Below are 20,906 nucleotides of genomic sequence, written 5' to 3' on the forward strand. Positions count from 1 at the left end.
CACGCCCCTTCCCCAGAGCCCCAAAACCAACACAGGCGCCACTGGAACCTGAGGCAAGAGTGGCCTGCCCCCACGTCTGTGGGCCTGCAGTAGAAGGAAGCGCCCAGGTGCCCCTGCCTGCCAGGGCCGCCCTCCAGCCCCCACGGTGCACCAGGGCTCCCTGACAGCTCTCCCAGCTGCCCCAGCTGGGGGCTTCCCAAGGGAGCCCAGCTTCTCCCGGTTGCCCTTTCCCCCGGCCGCCTCACCGCAGAGCTGGCTCTGGCCTCACGGCCCTGGCCGCTCCTCCAGAGTCCCGGCAGCCTGTGGGATGGCGAGCCCTGCCCGGTGCCAGCCATGGTGCCGCCTCTTCCCTCGCAGCTGCCCATGCCCCGACCCACCTAGGACAGCGGCCTGTGCCCACCAGAACGCGCCCGGCATGCCTGGCCCTGCCCTGCCCGCCCTCGCCCCGGGGCTCTGCTGCAGTCTGGTTCTCACCTGCACGAGGAGTGCCCGCCTCTCCTAACCTGTGCCCGCTCGGCTGCAAACCCAGAGACCCCTTCCTCTCCCCGAGACTGACCCCTACCCCACAGCTCGGCCGAGCCAAGTGTCCCCGTGCTCACCTCAGGAAAATGGTGACCGCTGCTTCCGCGACCCGGGGTTTTCTTCCTGGGGTGGGGCCAGGCCCCAGAAATGGAACTTGATTGGCGGTTTCCTTTCCCCACCCATTGGTCTGTTTCATTTCCTAGAAGAAGCAGTGATTTCCTCTGAAAATCATCACATGAACCAGGTCCAAACTTTTTTTTTTTTTTTTTTTTTTTTTAAAGGCAGAGGAACAGAGCGAGCAAGAGAGCCTCCATTTGCTGGTTCCCTCCCCAGACGGCCACAACAGCCAGGGCCGGGCCAAGGCCAGGAGCCTGGAACTCCATCCTGGTCTCCCATGCAGGTGGCAGTGGTCCAAGCACTTGGGCCATCGTGCACTGCTTTCCCAGGAGCATTAACGGGGACCTGGATTGGAAGCGGGGAAGCCGGGACTTGAACCAGCGCTCACATGGGATACTGGAGTCGCAAGCAGCAGCTTAACCTCTGGGCCGCCGGGCCGGTCCCTCGGAACTTCCTTCTGCGGTTAGCATCGCAGTTCATTTCTTCTCCACCTGCTCTGCAACGAGAGCGCTGATGTTCCTGGGTTCCGAAACAGCCGAGGGACAGGAGAGGCCTCTGGGGGCTTCCCCGTGGCACAGTGAAGCCCCACGTGGAAGAGGGGGCAGGGAGGGGAGCAAAGGCTCCTGGGACGCCACACACACACCACGGCGGTTTTTAAGAAGCCCCGGACCTTGCCGTGTGTGTAAACGCAGTTTCAGACTCTGCCCTCGCATCCAATCCCACCCCACAGTCCCCATAATCCTGCAGCTGTCACTGTGGGAGCCACCAGGGAGAGGGAGAGGCCAGGGTCGCCCAGGGCCAGCAGGAGGGGACCTCAGGGGCTGTGCCTGGTGTCTGGGCAGCAGCCAGGTTTCTAGGCTGAGGGGCCTGCAGGCTCGGGCGTGGCCCAGGCCACGCAGCTCTGGGGAAAGGCACTGAGAGCCGGTGGGGGCGGGGAGCCCCTGGGAGGGTGGCGCTGGGGCGGGGCCTGGAAGGATTCCGAATCCTGGGATTCGCACTTCATTATGGAGCAGTCAGGAGTGCTCAGTGTTTGGTGAGTTTTTAAAAACTTTGCTCAGGGTTTGCTTTGCTCATCTCCAAAGCTGAAAATGCAAGCCGCGTGGAAACGGTGAGAATCTGCGTCTATCCCCGCCCGGGGAATGAAGACCTCTGAGGCCGTGGTGCACTGTGGCTGGGCGTTCCGGGCCACACGGCTTCCTCCCAGAGGAGCAGCAGGGCGCAGGGCGGAACCTGCAACAGCAGGTGCACCTACTCCAGAGAAAGGAGAGCCGGGTGCACCGTTCCACGGTAGAGTCGGTCTCGGAAGTAAGCCACAGGCTCCCCTGAAGGGGAAGACTGCGGCTTGGCAATCTTAGGGGGGCAGGGCACTGGGGGCTCAGGCCCCAGCAGAAGCCAGGGAAGGACCTGCCAGCCAGCGGGGGCAGGCGGGGGCTGAGCCCCTGGCAGGATGAGGACGAGGCCTCTGCTGTTTGCTGGGAGGAAGGAAGTGCTTGACCCGGAGGGAACAGCTCAAGTTCCCGGCTCTTTCCCAGGCTCTGGGGACACTGTGGGGACTGGTCATCCGGGCAGCGCTTCCTGGCTCTGGCAACACACCTGCAAGGCCCTGGAAAATGGGTGCTGCCCAGGCACACCCCGCAGCTACACCCCCTTGGCCAGGGCACCCAAAACCCAGGACACTGCAGGTGCCTCCTGGAGAATGTGTGCCTGCTGGGCAGAGGGGAGCTCAGGCAGCACACAGAACTGAGGTGCTGGGGTGGGGGAGGTGCCCTGGCTCACCCGGGTGGCCCAGTGTAACCACAGGGTCAGGTGGCACACAGAACTGAGGTGCTGGGGTGGGGGAGGGAGGCACCCTGGCTCACCCGGGTGGGCCCAGTGTAACCACAGGGTCAGGCGGCACACAGAACTGAGGTGCTGGGGTGGGGGAGGGAGGCGCCCTGGCTCACCCGGGTGGGCCCAGTGTAACCACAGGGTCAGGCGGCACACAGAACTGAGGTGCTGGGGTGGGGGAGGCGCCCTGGCTCACCCGGATGGGCCCAGTGTAACCACAGGGTCAGGCGGCACACAGAACTGAGGTGCTGGGGTGGGGGAGGCGCCCTGACTCACCCGGATGGGCCCAGTGTAACCACAGGGTCCTAACTGCCAGAAGCAGGCAGAGCCCATCAGCCACTGTTGCCGGTGAGGATGGAAACGGCGAGGCAGTGTGCTCTCATCAGAGCCTCCAGGAGGCAGACTTCCCCTCACCCAGGTCATGGGAGGGAAAGGGCCAGTCCAGCGGAGCAGCCTGGGGTGGGCTTTCTCAGTGCTCAGGCAGATGGGCCATTTTGCAAGGAGCCCAAAACCCTGTGGCCACAAGGAGGTGGGAGAAGCTCTGGCGGGATGCCTCCCCGGCCCCCACCTTGTCCCAAGCCACAGCCCCTACTGCATGAAGATGCGCCACCTGAAGGATCTTCCCGCAACGTGGGAGCCTGAGGTGCAGAAGGCTTGTTGGGGTCCCTGGTTCTGGGCGGTCTCAGCGAGTGTGCTGGGGACCCCGGGAGCTGGGAGGCCTGAGGTCCCCAGCCAGCCCTTGGTCCTGCGAGGTCCGGGGAGGACAGGGTCTCCTGGGGTGCCTTGGCGGCTCCCACCCCTGTTCTCCCCCCAGGGGGCGCCTGGCCCGGCCAGAGCGGGAGGAAGCGGAGGGGGCGCCCAGGTGCAGAGCAGCCATGGGCGCGGGGGCTAGGACGCTGCTGCTGGCGCTGCTGCTGGCGCGGGGCGCACCCCAGGAGCCGGGTGAGCTGGGGTCGCCGCGGGGGGACCCGAGGGCATGGGGGGAGGCCGGGGAGCGTGGACGCCAGGGAGCTCACCTGCTCTTCTCCGCGCAGAATCGCGGATTTGGGACCCGCTGGCAGGTAGGGCGCGCAGGACGCGCTGCGCGGAGCCGCCGGGCCGGGTGCGGGGGTGCGGGGGTGCGGGTGCGCGGGACGCCTCACCCTCCTCTCCTCCGCTGCAGGTCCCATGAACACCAGGCTGTTCTCAAGTAACCGACGGGCCCGGGGGCGGGGCGGGCTGTGCGGGGAGGGTCCGGTGGCACCTCCTTCCCCAGCGGGGCGACCCTGGGGCGCGCGCTTCTACCGGGATCCCGGGTCTTCACACACCCGGGGCGAGGGTGGGCGGGCTGGGCTGTGGCTGCCCTCAGTGCGCGTCGCTCTCTCCATCCCAGAGCCCTGCGGAGAGCGGGAAAATAAGCCGCTGATCGTGGGCGGGGTGGAGTCGGCCCGCGGGCGCTGGCCCTGGATGGTCAGCCTGATTAGGGAGAAGAAACAAGTCTGTGGCGGGTCCTTGCTGAACCGCCGCTGGGTGATGTCAGCCGCGCACTGCTTCGCAAAGTGAGTGGGGGGCGCGCTGGGGGCGGGGCGAGGAAGTGCTCAGGCTGGGGCCCCCGCAGCTGGCCTCTCCTCTGGCGCCAGGGCCATGGAGACCTGGAGTTCCCCACAGCCTCAAGGAGGGCCTGCACGCTCACACCCACAAGAGATTCCCTGGAGGGAACCCCGGGCATGTTGTTCCAGAATGTTCTTTCAGAACAATCCCATGCACCTTGGGGGCATCGTCCTTTTGCCTTACAAACCGCAAGGTGGGCTTCCACCCCGATTCCCCCTCAGCAGGTGTGGACCAAGGTGGGGGAGGCATGAGCTGAGGTGGGCTGGGGGCTGGGCACCCAGCTGCCTCCACCCTGCCCAGTGCCCACCCTGGTGGCCTCCTCTGCCAGCTCCTTTTTGGCTGCACAGAGGCTCACTGGAGGGCTGGGCGCAGTGTCCCTGTCCTAGGACAGCTCTGTGCGGTGACGAGATGAGGGGGAGGGGAGGAAGCCCCGTCCCCTCCGGGTCCCCAGGCTCTGGACGTGGTGGTGGCAGTCTGTGAGCTGGACTTGCTGGTGGCTTGTGGGAAGGCCGGTGTGGCAACCCCCAGTCAGTGTCACCTCCCTGCATGGCCCCATGTGCCCAGGGGGTGGCGCTGCTGCGCAGGCCTGAGAGCGCTCTCCTCTGCCAGGTACGCAGATGTGGACAGCTGGCGGGTCCAGGTGGGTCAGCTGAGGAGTGGGTCGTTTCCAGAGCGCTTCAGGACATACATAGGCGTCTCATACAGAGTGAAGAAGATCATCATTCACCCCCGAAGCACTCGCCTGCGGCACGACATCGCCCTGCTGCAGCTGGCCTCCCGCGTGTACTACACCCCAAACACCCGGCCCGTCTGCGTGCTCTCCTCCACTGCCATGTTCCAGCACCGGCACGACTGCTGGGCCACTGGCTGGGGCTTCATCTCAGACAACGGCAGTGAGCCCGGCACAACATGGGGGGGAGGGGGCGCTGTCCTGGACACCCTGTTCCCGCCACAGCTGGCCCAGCAGCCCCTTGGTGCCCTCTGGGGCCCGGGAGCTCTTTGCACCTGCTTTCCTCGGGCCCCCACCTGCAGGGCAGGATCCCACATGGGCCTCGCCAGGGACCGTGGGCACCAAAAGCCAGGGTTGGGGGAAATTGCATGGCCAGTCCAGGCACCCTCAGGCAGGGGCCATCATCTTTGTGCCAATGGGGAACTGAGTGTCGGGGGACCCTCGCTCTCCCCTGCCCTGGATGGCACAGGACAGGCGAAGGGTGCTCTTTGTTCCACCTCCAGCCGAGATACCCCCTCCATACAACCTCCGGGAAGTGCAGCTCGCCATCATCAACAACACCTGGTGCAACCACCTCTACTCACTGCCCGCTGTACGCTATTTTGTCTGGGATGACATGATCTGTGCTGGCCGAGAAGGCGGCGGGGCAGACACCTGTGGTGTGAGTAAACCCCACTCCCTGCCGTCCCAGCCCCCTCCCCGCCCCCAGCTGCAGTGCCTGCATGAGAGCAGTGGCAGGGGCAAACCACCTCCTTCCACAGTCCTCTCCTCCTCCTCACGCCAGGCCCGGGTGCTGCTGGCCCACTTTGCAGATGCAGAAGCTGAGGCGTGCCCGCTGCATGGGAGGGGAACTTGCACCTCCTGCTCTCCCGCCCCCCCTCCCTGCCCCAGGCCATGCTCACCACGTTGCTCCCCAGGGCGACTCAGGGGGACCCTTGGTCTGTGACATCGATGGAATCTGGTACCAGGTCGGAATCGTGAGCTGGGGAGAGGGCTGTGGGCTACGCACCCGGCCCGGTGTCTATACCAATGTCAGCCAGCACTTCAAGTGGATAAAGTTGGTGGCTGGTGTGCCCAAGCCGGACCCCTCCCCTACTCTGCTGCTGCTGGCTCTGCGCTGTGCTTCCTGGGTTCTGTGGGCAGCATGAGCCGCCCACCCCACCCCCCACACCTATTAGGGTGTGCTGGGTGCCCCAGCGCCAGCCCCTTCCCCGGGGCTGTAGGCACCCAGGGCTGGGGTGGGGACTGCCTGTGGACCTGGCTCCTATCCTCTGTGTCTCATTTGCTAATAAACCTGTGTGGGCACCCCAGCTGTCACTCTAAGGTTTGTGCAGAGCCAGCGTCTTCATGAGCAACTCCCTCTGTTCAGCCAAGTCCATCCAGCCCAAGACAGTCCCCCCACTCCCAAACCTCTGTCCCCCGACAGTCACGCTCTGGTTGAACCAGGAGAGCCCCCTCCAGTGCGTGCAGGCAGGAAGATAAAGATGGCAGCGCAGGCCTGGCTCCAGGTGGCTGGGGGCGGGGGCACATGCTCCCGAGGCCCCATTCCCCTGTCCCCACCACAGAAGCCCCGGACACCGCTGCTCCTGCCATGGGCCCCAGAGGCTGGCCTGGCTCAGGACGGGGTGCAGGTGTGCAGTGGGAGGTGGTTCCCGGGAATCACGGGGAGGAAGAGGCAGGGGAGGCAGCAATGCTGATGCGTTTGCAGGGACGAGGAGGTCCCCCCGTGGGCGACTGAGTTGCCGTCCTGCTGGGCCCTCGGCCTTGGCTCCCCCAGGACAGAGCAGGTGGGGCGGTTGGCTCTCTCTGGAATCCCGCCCTGCTCGTGCTGAGGGTGGTCCCAGGGCCCGGGAAGGTGCAGAGCTGGAGCAGACGGCAGGGGAGGCTGTGGGAGCCTGGGAGCCGCTCGGCGCCACTTGGGGGCGGCAGGTCTGTGTCCTCCCTGCCTGGCTCCCCGTGAGGGTCCTGGGCTGCAGGCTCCTTCTGGGCAGGACCCGTCCAGCGGGGTGGAGTCACCAGTTCCTCTCAGCTGTACAGGATGTCCATGCCTCTGCCCTGTGTGTGGTCTGTTGGCGGCCAGGGCATCCTGTCTGGCGAGACTGGGCCGGTTCACACAGGGCCAGCTTGAGGCCAGGGGCTGGGGCGTCCGAGGCATGACTGAGTCCACGTGATTTTGGAACAGAGTGCGTTCAGGGGCCCTGGCAACGTCTGAGGTTCGTGATGCCGATGTAATTGGACGGGTGGAGGAGAGCGAGCGGGGCCAGTGTGACAGCCCCTGGGGAGCAGTGGGGGCTGGGGTCGCAGGGGTTCTGTGTCTGCAAAGACAGAAATGAACAAGGAACAGACAATCCGAGCATGGCAGTGGCTCCGGGTGTCAGTGGGGACAGGGCAGACTGGGGGTGGGGCTGTGCTCCTGGCGCAGGACAGCGAGCTCAGAGCTGTGCCTCCCTCTCACTTGCCTTCAGCCTCGGCCCTGCCTGCTGCCTGTGCAGCCCAGTTCACTCACTCCCAAGTCCTCAGGGCCAGCTCTGCCCACTGGTGACTGTCAGATCTGAACACTAAGTCCCCTCCAAAAACTCAGGTGTGAAGCCTGAGCGCCCCCCACCTGCAGCCCGGGGCTGACCGAGTGCAGATTCTCCTGCCGATGCCCTGGAGCCGCGGAGCTTCTAAGGGAGAAGAGGGAAGGCGCAGCCTCTTTTTCCCCCTGCCTAGGAAGGGAATCCACTTTACTGGCCCCTTGATCTGTTCCAGGTAAGGAAACAGGTAGGGGCCAGAAAGAGCTGGAGGAAGTCACCACACCCTTTCCCGAGCTGCCTCTAAGACCCCCGCTCCCCCACCCCGGGCCTGCAGCCTCAAGTCGGCACTGCCCAGACTGGCGCCAGCTGAAAACCTCCAACATGGCTGCTGACTGCGTCTCCACCAGGCCCTGGGCCCCGCTGACACGCCCACTCCCAGCATGAACCCGACACCTGTCCCGGTGTCAGGCAGCCCTCAAACCCCTGGAGATCCCGCCTTCCCTTCTGGAAAACTGCCCTGAGATCTCTGCACACACCCTGCGTGTGTAATTTCACCTGGCGGATCAATCTTACTCCTCGCGAACCCTTAGCTGCATCTCAGCTCCCGATTGCCAGTCTTTTCTTGGGTTGGGCCCCTCGGGCCCCAACAGAACCACGAGAAATGAATTCTGTTGTTTAAGCCTCCTCCGGGCATGGACCCGGCTCCAGTCTCGTGAGGGTCATCAACAGACATCAATCTCAAGTCCAGGGCCCAGGCAGGGAGGCCCCCAGAGAGCAAGTGAGAGGGGGTGATTGGTCAGAGAAAGTTCTGGGTAGTTGGGGGAACCGGAGGGCACTTGCCAGCCCCGGGCTCCATCCTGGCTCCAGCTCTCCCACGGCTCGGCAGTCCCTGTCCCCTGTCCCTGGCTGCTCAGCCTAGCTCTGTCCTGGCCACCCCAAAACAGAGGGTGGATTGTTTCTCAAGGTCATATCTGCTCCTGTCCTTGGTCAAGTCCACAATCTGTCCACTGTGAACCACTGTGAGCCCTGGCCAGCCTGGGGTCTCTGTGCCAGTTGGGCTGGCCAGGCTCAGCCCCAGAGCCCAACCCTGCCGGGAGCGGGAGCAGGAGCAGGAGCAGGTTCAGAGACCAGCCAGACCACAGTCCCCGCCCCCTTCTCAGTGCCTTGTCCCAAGGGAGGCTTCCTTCAGACACCCGGGGGTCCGTCCTGTAGCACTGTTCAAAGACTCTTTGTTTGAGGCTGGTCAGGTGAAGCCGCAGCCCCGCCCCGGCAATGACCCCCTGGCTGGGCCTCCGCCCTCCTGCCCTTTAAGCCCCCAAGCCTCCCCCCAGGCCCAGTAAGCACAGAGGGCGCCAGGCTGTCCAGGGCTGCCAGCTGGACAAGGGCAAGTATCAGCAGCCGAAACGGGAGAGGCCTTTGCCCCATGTCCAAGTATGGGGGCAGGGGCTGCACACGCAGAGGTGGTCCCCAGGCAGAGGAAAGGGTCTGGAGCCTGGGTCACAGGCACAGTCCAGGACCAATCAGGAACTGAGAGCGGGCTGGGGGTGGGGTGGGGGCGGGGGTGGGGAGAGGTGAGGGGCTTGTGTCCCAATGTAAGGGCACTCCCGCCTTCTTCCTGAGGCTCCAGCCCACAGCCCAAGGTCTGGGCATCCCTGTCCTTTCCCAGCTCCGAAGGCAGAATGGAGGGGGCTTCGCACCTGTGGGTTCTGCTCCTGGTGGTGCTAGGTGAGCAGGGGCCGGGTGGAGGGACGGTGGGGTGTGGCTGGCTCAGAGCCTTGGTTCCAGGACAGCACCCTTGGGCCTTCCGGTCGACTCCAAGGGCTCCCGTCTTGGCAGCCACTGACCTGGTGCTCTCCGAACCCTTGTGTGCTGCTCTGTGCCGTGGGTTTAAGCCCACGGCACCCGCAGTGCTCTGGGCGAGTTAACTCACATCTCTGCACAAAGCCTGGCACTAGGTCAGCCCTCCGTAATCTCTGACCTGCCGCGGAAACCTTAATCCACAACCTTTCCTGCTTCCCTCCAGGAGCTGCCGAGTCGCCAGGGCGGGCAGGTAAGGAGGGGGGCTCCCCCTCCCACCGCACTGCCCCAGGCCTCAGTCCTCGGGCCACCCTCACTGCCCCTCATCTCCTCGCAGCCTGCGGCCAGCCTCGCATACCCAATCGGATCGTGGGGGGCCGAGACGCCCGGGAAGGGGAGTGGCCCTGGCAGGCGAGCATCCAGCGCCGGGGGGCGCACGTGTGCGGGGCTGCGCTCATCGCCCTGCAGTGGGTGCTGACGGCGGCGCACTGCTTCCCCAGGTCTGCGGCCAGCGCGCGGGCCCAGTGGGCGCGTGGAGGTGTGAGGCGGGGCTGATCCCAGGGAGCGGGTGGGGTCGCGGCGTTGCTGCTGAGCAGTTCTGCTCCTGCAGGCGGGTGCTGCCGTCCGAGTACCGTGTGCGCCTGGGGGCGCTGCGCCTGGCCCCCACCTCGCCCCGCGCGCTCTCCGCTCCTGTGCTGCGGGTGCTGCTGGCCCCCGACTACTCCGAGGACGCGGCCCGTGGAGACCTGGCGCTGCTGCAGCTGCGGCGCCCGGTGCCCGTGAGTGCCCGCGTCCAGCCTGTCTGCCTGCCCGAGCCCGGCGCCCGCCTGCCCATCGGCTTCCCGTGCTGGGTCACCGGCTGGGGCAGCCTCCACCCAGGAGGTGAGACCTGGGGGCGTTGGGGGAGCCTCCCACTCCTCCACCGGACTGGAAATCCCAGCCCCAATCTGGGACCCCACGCGACTTCTGGACACTGAGCCTTCCTAGCTGGAACCGGGAGACCCGCCTGGCAGGCCGGCCTCTCAGGCTCAGCTTCTGCCACGGACCCCAGCCTCATACCTTGGCCTATGGCTCTCAGAAGGCCCCCCTCTGCCCCTAGTGCCGCTCCCTGCGTGGCGGCCCCTGCAGGGAGTGAGGGTGCCGCTGCTGGACGCGCAGGACTGTGACCGCCTCTACCACCTGGGCACTGGGGTGCCCCAGGCCGAGCGCATCGTGCTGCCCGGGACCCTGTGCGCCGGCTACCAGGAAGGCCACAAGGATGCCTGCCAGGTGTGCGCTCGCCTCTGAGCCTCTGGAGTCCACACCCCTGTACTCAGCACCCCACCTCCTAGAACCCAGGTCCCAGGTGTCACCTCTACACTCTGTCCCAGTCACCCGCCCAGGGGCTTGGGGTCAGGAAAACTCCCAAGTCGGGGGAGGACTGGGACCTAGGCTGGTCCTTCTTCTCTCGCAGGGGGACTCTGGAGGACCCCTGACCTGCGTGCAGTCTGGGCACTGGGTCCTGGTGGGCGTGGTGAGCTGGGGCAAGGGCTGCGCCCTGCCCAACCGTCCCGGCGTCTACACCAACGTGGCCGCATACAGCCCCTGGATTCGGGCGCACCTCAGTCTCTGATGCTGGTGGGTGATGCTGGCCCTTCAGCCTCCTGGCCCCAAAGGGGATCTGCACACAGCCCTACCCTTCCGACTTGAGGCAGAGGTGTCCGCCCCTCCTCCTCGGCTCTGGGCAGGGCTGGGTGTGGGGCACACAGATGGGCCAACACTCTGGGCCCTGTCCACCTGTTTTCCTGGAGGTCAGGCAAGTGTGAGGCATGAACGTCTCCTCCGCTGGCTTTGGTAGAGCCGTGGGCAGCCGCAGGAGACGGGAGCCTCAGACCCCTCGCCAATACCCTGAGGGGGCTTGGGAACGTTCCTCCCCCGCCTCCAGGTAACAGCCCTGCCCTGCCGTGCCTGTATCTCAGCCTGGTGAGTGCGCAAGAACACGAGAACTGCCCAGCCTTCGGAGCCACCGAGCTGTGGGCTAATAAATTTGTGCTTTTCTAAGCTGCTACCTTTGCGGCAGTTTCTTTTTTTAAAAGATTTATTTATTTATGTGACAGTCAGAGTTACACAGAGGAGGAGAGGGAGAGAGAGAGGTCTTCCATCCGCTGGTTCATTCCCCATTTGGCCGCAACAGCTAGAGCTGCACCGATCCAAAGCCAGGAGCCTGCAGCTTCTTCCAGGTCTCCCAGGTGGGTGCAGGGGCCCAAGGACTTGGGCCATCTCCTGCTGCTTTCCCAGGCCACAGCAGAGAGCTGGGTCGGAATTGGAGCAGCTGGGTCTCAAGCTAGCGCCCATATGGGATGCCGGCACTGCAGGTGGCGGCTTTACCTACTGTACCACAGCCCCGGGCCCTGTGGCAATTTCTTGAATGACAGACACACCAGCACACCAGCATTTTGGCACAGTTAAGCTCCTGCCTGTGACGCCAGCATCCCTATGAGCACCATTGGGGTCCCAGCTGCTCCACTTTGATCCTGTTCCTTCCTACTGCGCCTGGAAAGCAGAAGATGGCCAAGTCTCTCATGTGGGAGACCCAGATGGACTTCTAGGTTCCTGGTTTTGGCCTGGCCTTGCCCTGGCCATTGCAGCCATCTGGGGAGTGAACGGGCACATGGAAGTGTGCTTGCTTTCTCTCTCCTTGTCACTCTGCCTTTCAAATAAATAAATAAATCTTTAATTAAAAACAAACAAACAAACAGGGGCAGGCACTGTGGCACAGCAGAAAAGCCACCGCCTGCAGTGCTGACATCCCATGTGGGCGCCGGTTCGAGTCCCGGCTGTTCTACTTCCGATCCAGCTCTCTGCTGTGGCCTGGGAAAGCAGCGGAGGATGGCCCAGGTCCATGTGCCTCTGCACTTACGTGGGAGACCAGGAAGAAGCTCCTGACTCCTAGCTCTGGATCTGTGCAGCCATCTGGGGAGTGAACCAGTGGATGGAAGACCACTCCCTCTCTGCCTCTGCCTTTCAAATAAATGAATGAATCTTAAAACAAACAAAACAAGAACCTAACACAGTGTGCCCTGCTGTGGCGGAGGTGTCCCGGGCAGTGGGCTGGCCTTCCACACACTTCCCGAGTTCCTCGACGCAGGGAGGTCAGGAGCTCCAGGCGGGCCCAGCCGAGTCCTTTCTGTTGCCACCGTTCACTCCCAGGGTAAGCCTGGGCACATCCTCGCCACCGCACACTTCCCTGGCAGCCTGGGACATGGCCTCTTGTCCCCTCCTTGCCATGCCCAGGCCCAGGCCCACTATTCCGGCCACTAAACAGGCCAGATCTGCAGAAGGAACACAAACAACAAAACATGAACGAATCAAAATCCACCAATGGGGAGCGAACCCCACCCACAGCCGCCCAGGCCTGAGCTCAGCTCGTGCTGTTGTTCTCCAAGGGAGCCAGGGCAGTACCGTGTTGGGCGGTCAGGGTGGGCCTGTGGACCGTAGTCCACTGCAGGCAGAGCCAGGCTGGCCCCAGGAGGGCAGCAGGACCTGATGGGCCCTACAGGGAGCCAGCAGCTGTCCATCACGTCATTCACCAGTCCACCCCATGGCCCTCCCCCAGGAGCCTCCCTGGGGGCAGCACACCAGGCCACATGGGCCCAGGTCTGCCACACTGCATCGTGGGTCCCCTCCCCGCGAGCCCAGCTTCTGGAGCACAACTGGGCAGCAAACCAGGGGCTTTCCCGAAGTGGGAGTGGAGGGGGCTGGGCAGGAAGGGGAACAATTGAGGAGGAGGAACCAAAACTCCTTGTCAAGGCTCCCCTGCGACACTCCAGGCCCTGGGAGGTGCACCGGCTCCTCTGTCAGGCCCAAAGTCACACAGACGCAGAAGACGGGCGCCCACTCCCAGGCCTGATGGGTGGGGGCGGGGCTTCGCCTCTGCTCCCTCCTCTCAGCCCAGGCCTGGGCGGCAGCTTGTGGACTGTGGCTGGCAGGTCACCGCTCTTGTGACACCTGTCACCGACTACACTAGCCGCATTCTTACCCCTTCCCTGTGGGCCCCACCTGCCAGCTGACAGGCTGCAAGACCGCGCTCAGGAAGGGAGCCATCTTGCGACGGTGGCCAGGGAAACTCCAGAAAAGACACAAACACGGGGAGCCCACCCAACACGCTCCTGAACCAACGGTGAGTCACCAAGAAGTCACAACACCCTGAGAAACGAGTACAGACGACAACACAGCACATTAACTGTGGGACACAGCAACAGCAGGCTGAGGAGCCGTGTTCACAGCGATCAGTGCCTACATCAAGAAGCTAGACCGGCCTCAGGTGAGGGACCCAAGGCTGCGGGGAAAAAGGCACTTCCCAGCTGCCCCACTGCCGCCGCCATCAGAGGGCGCAGCCTCTCAGGGAAGCACCGACAACCTCCATCTCTCCACGGACGATCTGAACAGACGAAACCTGCGGCGTGGCTGTGGGCGTGAGAAGATGGAGCCCCAACACTCATCGCATCTCGCAGACAGGGACTCAGGCCCAGAGGTCTGAGTCCACAGCTTCTAAGTAGTGGAGTCGGATTTGAACCTGGGCAACTGACACCAAGCAGCGCTTTAAAAAGAAAAAATTTATTTATTGAAAAGCCAGAGTGACAGAGAGGGACAGGCCGGCGCCGTGGCTCACTAGGCTAATCCTCTGCCTTGCAGCGCCAGCACACCGGGTTCTAGTCCCAGTCAGGGCGCCGGATTCTGTCCCGGTTGCCCCTCTTCCAGGCCAGCTCTCTGCTGTGGCCCGGGAGTGCAGTGGAGGATGGCCCAAGTGCTTGGGCCCTGCACCCCATGGGAGACCAGGAGAAGCACCTGGCTCCTGCCATCGGATCAGCGCGGTGTGCCAGCCACAGCACGCCAGCGTGGCGGCCACTGGAGGGTGAACCAACTGCAAAGGAAGACCTTTCTCTCTCTCTCTCTCACTGTCCACTCTGCCTGTCAAAAAAAAAAAAAAAGAGAGGGATAGATAGCAAGCCATCTTCCATCCACTGGCTCACACCCCCCCCCCCCCCCAAAGACAACAGCCAGGCCTGGGCCAGGCGGAAGTCAAGGCCCACCTCACACATGGGTGGAAGGGCCGGAGTGCTGCGGGGATCAAGGGCCCTTGGAAAGAGCTGCAGCTGGGCCCAGTCCTGGTTCTCATCTCTGCACAAGTCAGAACACAACCGGACAGGATTTACGGAAGGCAGAAAGACAGCACAGGCTCCTGGGTGCAGCAACTGGAGAACCGCCCCGCCCAGGGCATCTGGAGCCTGATGGGAAGTGGAGCTCAGCCTCCCAGGCGCACTTTAACCCTCTCTGGGACGCTTGCTTCTACAAGGCAGCCTCAAGGCCGGCCCTGCGGTGCAGCAGGTAAAGCCGCCGCCTGCACCACCAGCATCCCGTACGGGCACCAGGCTGAATCCCAGCTGCTCCGCTTCCAGGCCAGCTCCCTGCTGCGGCCTGGGAGAGCAGCAGAGCCCGGCCCCAGTGCTTGGGCCCCTGCACACGTGGGAGACCCGCATGGAGCGGCTGGCTCCGGCCTAAGCTGGGGAGTGAACCAGTGGGTGGAAGACCTTTCAACCCCTCTCTCTGTAACTCCCTCGAATAAACCAGTCTTTAAAAAACGAAAGGAAGGAAGGAAACCTTCGGCCTAGACAGTACTCCTCTCCGCTGCCTCCTACCCCACCAGGGAGCAGGGGCAGCCCGCAGGACCGCGCGAGGGCCTGGGAGCAGGCGGCGGCGGCTCTGGGCTGCCCTCGCGGACTTCGGACCCGAGAGAGTCGGGCAGCTTTAACGAGGAGAACACAAAACCGGAGCTCTTCTGGCTGCAGGCCCACCACGTCTCCCCCGCGCCCCTTGTTCCGGGACCCGGCTGTGCAGAGGGCTGTCACTCGTGGGATTTCTCCCCAAACAGCACCGCGGTGCAAGGCGGTGATCCCCGAGGTGTCGCTCACGGGGGATGGGAGGGCAGGATCCGCCTGCAAGGTCATGGACGGGTCCTCCTCAGCCGCACAGCCTGCCCGCACACGGGCCGGGACACTGCGCGCCCGCCATCCTGACGGGCGGCAGCGGGGCAAGGCGGCGTCCCGAGGCCCGCTGCCCACTCCCCGGGCCTCCACGGCGGCCGGCAGGCCTCGGACGCCCCCGGCACCGACCCGGGCAGGGGCAGCGCCGGGGTCCGGCCGACGCAGGCCCGCGCCCTGAGGCCCCCGGAGGGCCCCGCTGGCTGGCGGAAGGGGCGTGGCCAGCCAGGGATCCAGGCCGCAGGCCCCTCCGGCGCCCTCGCGCCCAGCCTCGGCCCGCTTCTCCCTGGGGCCACCCCGGGGCTCAGGAGCTTCACCTCACCCTGAGGGGTGCAAAAACCCTTACACTCCAGGCCCGGACGCGGCGATGGGAACGTGGCCCCAGTACGGTGGCTGGGCGGTCCAAAATATAGAACCTTCCCCAAATGACCGCCAAAGTCAGAGCCCTCAACATGGCAGCCCAGGCCTCACTGAAGCTTGCCGTCCCGTGACCGAGACTCACATCACTCATCACATTCCCCGACAGGCGAGTGCTCCGCGCTCGTAGCGAGCCCCAGAAACCCCCGGAAGAGCGCCATGCCTGGGGCCAAGGCCCCGCTCCCACCCACGGGCGGCCTGGTTTTTGCCACTCCCAAGATGGCGCCATCAGCCGTCTCCCTCTCTCTCGCGCGCGCGCGCCCGCTCCCGGTCCCCGCCCACCGCTTCCGTCTCCCCGGCATCGAGATGGCGGCCGCACGCGACTGGCACATACCCGCTTCCGGCTCGCTCAAAATGGCGGCGGCGGGGCCGCGCGGCGGGGGCGGGGCCGCGCGCGGGGCATGCCGGGCCGCGCACAGGCTGCCGGGAACGGGGCGGAGCGCGGCCGCGCCGGCGCGTCGAGGGGAGAAGCAGCCGCCGCGATGGTGAGCGGGCGCGGGGGGAGGGGCGGCCGGGCCGGGCCGGGGGCGCCGGGGGCGGCGGGCCGCGCGGGGGGGCCCGGGCTCTGTGCTCACGCCGGCCTGCCGCCCCCAGGACGTGTTCCTCATGATCCGGCGTCACAAAACCACCATCTTCACGGACGCCAAGGAGTCGAGCACCGTCTTCGAACTGAAGCGCATCGTCGAGGGCATCCTCAAGCGGCCGCCCGACGAGCAGCGGCTGTACAAGGTGCGCCCGCGGCCCGGCCGGGCGGCGGCCGAGTCATCGCTGTGGGCAGGGGCCGGCCGCCGCCTCGGTCCCGCCGCGGGGGTGGGACATCCGTTGTGCGGGTGAAGCGCGAGCGGCGCTCGGGGCGCCGGGCGGGCCTGTGCGGGGGCACTGATGAGTCGCGTGCGAGGCCCGGGCCCCTGCGCTCTGGGCAGCGCTGGCTTCCGTTTGAGGACGCTGAGGCTTGGCGCCGGGGTCCCGGAGCCGGGGCTTGCGGCGGTCACACGGCCGGGGGTAGGGCCGAGGGCCGGAGAGAGGGGGTCACGAGGTCAGCTGCCCCGGCTGCTGCCCGTGCGCCCCGCAGGGGCGGCCCTGGCCGTGGCGGGTCGGTAAGGAGGGCCTGCGGTTCTGTCTCGGGTCATCGGAGGCGGCGTCCGGCCTCAGAGCCTCCCTCCTCCACGCTGAGCTCTCGGGGGCTCCCTGCTGGAAACTCCTGGTTGCCCTGTGACTTGGGAATTCTGGCAATTCTCGTTTGCCGCACGAGGAAGCTGTGCCTTGTCCAGGGTGGCAGAGCGGGGCCCGAACCCAGGCATGCCTAGCTCCAGACTGGGTCACTGGCTTCCAACTTGAGATCCGCCCGAGGGCGGAGGACATTCCAGAGCCGCACTCTGGGAGGTCTGATTTGGGGATTCTTGGGTCCGGAGGCGCCTCTGGCCTTTCCCAAGCAAGGCCCTGCCTTTCTCCCCAGGACGACCAGCTTCTGGATGACGGCAAGACCCTGGGCGAATGCGGCTTCACCAGTCAGACGGCACGGCCACAGGCTCCAGCCACAGTGGGACTGGCCTTCCGGGCAGGTGAGACGGCCTGGTGGCAGCCAGGCAGGCTGGTGGCAGCCAGCGGAGAGGGTCCTGCACATGGGCGGGACTCGCAGGCTGAGAGCAAGGCGGTCTCCTCTCACACGCTTTCTTCATAAAAGAAGGCGCGAACGAGAGGCTTGCAGACATGCAAGCCTGTTTCCCAGAGAATTCTCAGCTCCCCGGTCCCACATGCAGCCCCAGGTTAGCACTGCCCTCGTCTTGCGCTCTGGGCAGTGCCTTGCCGAAAGCCTCAGCTTTTGTGTGGCTGAGACCTGGAGCGTGCCAGTCTGCCAACTCCAGGATTCAAGGCAGAGCCTGCCCAGCGGAACCTCTGCAGCTCTGCAGGCTCCCACCCCTTCCCAATAAAGGGGTGCCACAGAAGCGGCCTCCACCACAAGGCCGCGTGAACGCGTGCACCCAGCCTGACCTGCTGCAGGGGGTCCAGAGCTGGGTGGCTTAGGGGCCTCTCTGTGGGTTCCTCCTGCTCGTGGTCCTGCTTAGGTGGGTGCAGAGCTAGCAGAGATGGGCAGGACCACGTTCTCCCAGCAGCAGCACCCCCTAATAGTTCTGAGAGGCACCCTAGATGTTAGGGTGATGGAGACCCACTTTGGAGAGTGGGAAGACGAAGGCCTAGGGAAGTGACTTGTTTTCCCCTCCAGCCCTCATTATGGCACTGAGTATGGTGGGGTCCGGACGCTGGATGGTGTCCTCCCAGACAGGTGCCGGGTGGGCTGCCTGCTCTCCTTCCCCAGATGGCTGCACTTGTGTCAGTGTGCTTCTCGGTGGAGAGGCATTTGTCAGCATTAGGCTCCTTTCTTGGTTTGATGTGCCACCCTGTCATTTACTGCCCATACCCCTTTCTGACCCTGAACGCTGTGGTTCACTGTTAGAGATTAGTCTGGCCGATGCCAGCTAACACTGAAGTGAGAGAGGTGGTAATGGCAGCACTTGTCACTGGGGATTTGTGGCTCGAAAGGGATTAGGCTGGGTCAGGTTTCTTAGCCTGAGCAATACTGGCGTTTAGGGCTGTGCCACACAATCCAAGAGGTTTCCGTGTACGGGCCTCTACCCTATATCTCCAGTTGCATGACAACTCCTTTGCGAATCCAGAGCCAAGTGATTCGAATCTGAGGTGGGAAGTACAGGAGAAAAGGTGTGAGGTTTATCTGCTGGTTTAACAGGAAAGCAGCCAGGCCACAGAAACAGCAGTTTGAGACTGGGATGCTGTGACTGTTCATGGAAGGGACTGGGATGGTTTCTGTCCAAGGACGGCCTTCTGCCCCAGCCATGCAGAGTGCCAAGACCTTGGTGTGGGAACATAGTGATCAGTTGTCCAAAAGCCCGAGACTGATAGGAAGCCCTGCCCTCCGGAGGAGTTATGTGGAGAGGAATTGTTTCATTTTAAAATCACTGATTAGGTGTAAATGGAACAGATGGGGTGAGAGTGGATGTAGGGAGACAGTGGCTAGGCTTTAACTGTTGGGAAACAGGTGCACACCAGCATGGAGCAGCCCTTCCAGCTCTGTCCCCTTCCCCACCCAGATGACGCTTTCGAAGCTCTGCGCATCGAGCCCTTCTCCAGCCCCCCGGAGCTGCCTGATGTCATGAAGCCCCAGGACTCAGGGAGCAGCGCCAACGAACAGGCTGTGCAGTGAGGGCCTCGCGCCCACCCCTCCAGAGGCCCACTCCCCACCCCCAATAAAAGAGATTTGGGTGTCTGCCTGGTTGCTGCCTCTTTCTCCCCACCGTCCTCCAGACTCCAGGCACTCCCTGCGCTGTCCTGCCAGCACCGGGGACCTGGCTGCCCTGCAAGCTGGACCACTCTCCTCAGCCAACATGGGGAGAGGATCAGTTTGGGAGGGAACAGTGGATGCTCCGAGGCCTGGCAGCAGGATCTGTGAGGGAATCCCAACCTAGAACAGCTACCACAGCCTGCCACGCCTTCCAGATCCTGACAGCGACAGCACACGTGGTTCCTCCTTCACTGTACCTAATAAAGCAGGCTACAGACCCAATCCCTGCATTTCTCATTTTTATTTGACAGAAAAAGTTGCTCTTGCTGTACAGATTTTAAAAAACCAAAATGCCTTTTAAGAAACATGAAAAGTTGGGGGGAGGGGACCACAACCTCATGGGGGGCAGTCGGGGCCAGCTAATTTCAACTCCTGCCCCTTCCAAGAATACCTCACACAGCTTACCAAATCCAAATCCTAAACCAGCACAGCCCCAGGGATACTCGGGATCCACAGAGGGTGTGCCTCCCAGGCCCTTTCTGACTCCAGCCCAGGGTGTCCTGAACTACATACGTCCCTCCCCCAACTCCCATCTGCTTTCCCTCCCACCCCAAACCCCCCAAAACACGTGAACCAGGAAAAACTCACAGAGATTAACATTTCACAGGAACAAAGGAAAGGAAAAAAAAAAGTGAGGGGACTCTCCCCCCAAGACGTTGCCAGGGCTCAAGGGGGCAGACAAGAAACCCTCCCACGGCTGTTCGGGAAAAGAGCACGCCCTGTGGCTCCACGGCATGGGTATGGTGGAATCCCCCTAAGATTTACGGAGACCTGCAAGAGAGGAGATGTGGGATCAGAACAGGGCCTGGCCCTCAGCTCTCCCCCCAACCCCCACTGCCAGGAAAGAGCCTTCCCTCAGCCCTTCTCAAGAACACACCTGGAGGAGCGGTGTCGCACGGGCCGGGGGCTGGGTGTCTCCCTCCTGCGCTTGTGGCCAGGGGAGCGGCCGTCCCCATGCTGGCCTCTGCGGGAACCCCGCTCACCACTGCTGCAACACCAAACTCATGTCAGAGCCCAAGCACCTGACCGTGAACGCTCCATCTTCCAGTTAGCTGGCGGCACCCAGAGCGAGGGTGCAGCCGCTGCTGCTTGCTGTGCAGCGGGCCTTACCTCTGCTGGTCCCGCGGTGAGGGCTGGGGTGAGGGACAGTGACGCTCCACAGGTGAATAGCTGAGGGACCGGGAGTCCCGAAGAGAGTCTATTGGCTTCCGGGGGCTGCGAGACCTGAGAAGCAGAGGAGACCTCTATAGCACCACTCTCTTCCAAACCCACCAGCCAGCACTCAGGACCACCCACCCAGGTCCTGACCACCAAACCTCACACCACACGGGGCCAGCCTCAGACCCACCTTTGTCCGCACTCACCCATCCGCCCGCACACCATCCACCGAGTGTCCCCAGTGGGCAGGCCACAGGGGGCAGCGGGGGATGCAAAGATAAAGACAGTCCCTGCACTTGGAGGAACTCAGTCTGGTGGTGGACGGAGGCCAACAGGTCAGGCACACATGGCCCCCTGTGTAGGAAGCAGGCCCAGGGTAGTGGATGTGCACACATCTGGGGGCCCAGGGGAGGGGCCCAGGGGTGGGGTGGGGCAGGGGCAGGGCAGTCTTCTCGGAGGTGCTGTTTGAGCGGAGTCTTGCAGAACGAGGAGTTCACCAGGCGGACAAGGAATTCCAGGCAGAAGGAACAGCATGTCCAAAGGTATGGGGCTCTCCTTAGACTGCAAGGCGCTGAGTATGCTGGAGCACAGGGCATGTGTGGGGGCGGGCAGGAGGAGCACACAGGGCGGGCAAGGCCAGCTGGTGAAGAGCCTCACACGCCATTCCTGCAGAGGCGGGGCTTTGTCCTGCAGGCCACAGGGCGTCCCGGAAGGATTTGTGGAGTGGAGGGAAGTAACCAGATGTGCGTTTTAGAAAGATCCCTCTGGCTACGTGTGGAAGAGAATGGCGTGGAGGCAGGGAGACAGGGAGGAGGCTGTGGACAGAGTCGGGAGATGACGACGGTGGCCAGACC

At 64.0% G+C, this 20,906-nt stretch overlaps 4 protein-coding genes across 39 annotated transcripts in view; 3 read left to right on the forward strand and 1 right to left on the reverse strand.

Moving 5' to 3' along the window:
* Window positions 1-20,906, reverse strand: part of SRRM2 (serine/arginine repetitive matrix 2) — a 38,963-nt gene that overhangs the window by 1,135 nt on the left and 16,922 nt on the right. For 5 of the 23 annotated variants that reach the window (XM_070064053.1, XM_070064075.1, XM_070064056.1 and 2 more), the window contains one exon: window positions 20,027-20,867. In XM_070064053.1, coding sequence (XP_069920154.1) covers window positions 20,609-20,867 — 259 coding nt within the window. In that variant the 3' untranslated portion in view covers window positions 20,027-20,608. Of the gene's footprint in view, window positions 1-562; window positions 722-1,027; window positions 1,136-3,482; window positions 14,050-14,171; window positions 19,666-19,771; window positions 19,883-20,004; window positions 20,868-20,906 lie in introns of those variants that run through there. The other 18 variants (XM_070064073.1, XM_070064060.1, XM_070064074.1 and 15 more) reach the window with 16 other exon arrangements.
* On the forward strand, window positions 781-6,096 carry LOC138846933 (serine protease 41-like). 12 transcript variants are annotated; one of them, XM_070064093.1, is made up of 8 exons: window positions 781-1,672; window positions 3,281-3,408; window positions 3,501-3,527; window positions 3,629-3,655; window positions 3,839-4,004; window positions 4,666-4,949; window positions 5,290-5,447; window positions 5,704-6,096. In XM_070064093.1, exons 1-8 carry the CDS (start codon window positions 1,644-1,646, stop codon window positions 5,932-5,934), a joined length of 1,050 nt encoding a protein of 349 aa, XP_069920194.1. In that variant the 5' UTR covers window positions 781-1,643; the 3' UTR covers window positions 5,935-6,096. The 12 variants fall into 12 exon arrangements, with proteins under 12 accessions (XP_069920194.1, XP_069920190.1, XP_069920186.1 ...); XM_070064089.1 differs by having other exon boundaries at window positions 3,629-4,004; window positions 5,571-6,096; XM_070064085.1 differs by having other exon boundaries at window positions 3,629-4,004.
* On the forward strand, window positions 8,889-11,144 carry PRSS33 (serine protease 33). 3 transcript variants are annotated; one of them, XM_070064097.1, is made up of 6 exons: window positions 8,889-9,027; window positions 9,326-9,599; window positions 9,710-9,981; window positions 10,199-10,368; window positions 10,553-10,716; window positions 11,024-11,144. In XM_070064097.1, exons 1-5 carry the CDS (start codon window positions 8,982-8,984, stop codon window positions 10,709-10,711), a joined length of 921 nt encoding a protein of 306 aa, XP_069920198.1. In that variant the 5' UTR covers window positions 8,889-8,981; the 3' UTR covers window positions 10,712-10,716; window positions 11,024-11,144. The 3 variants fall into 3 exon arrangements, with proteins under 3 accessions (XP_069920198.1, XP_069920199.1, XP_069920197.1); XM_070064098.1 differs by having other exon boundaries at window positions 9,326-9,352; window positions 9,437-9,599; window positions 10,553-11,144; XM_070064096.1 differs by having other exon boundaries at window positions 10,553-11,144.
* Window positions 15,900-19,116, forward strand: ELOB (elongin B). The gene is made up of 4 exons (XM_008250612.4): window positions 15,900-16,021; window positions 16,131-16,265; window positions 16,993-17,098; window positions 18,644-19,116. The coding sequence occupies exons 1-4, from the start codon at window positions 15,938-15,940 to the stop codon at window positions 18,754-18,756; spliced, it is 438 nt and encodes a 145-aa protein (XP_008248834.2). The 5' UTR covers window positions 15,900-15,937; the 3' UTR covers window positions 18,757-19,116.

The sequence above is a fragment of the Oryctolagus cuniculus genome, chromosome 19, assembly GCF_964237555.1.
Source record: "Oryctolagus cuniculus chromosome 19, mOryCun1.1, whole genome shotgun sequence".
Lineage (NCBI taxonomy): Eukaryota > Metazoa > Chordata > Mammalia > Lagomorpha > Leporidae > Oryctolagus > Oryctolagus cuniculus.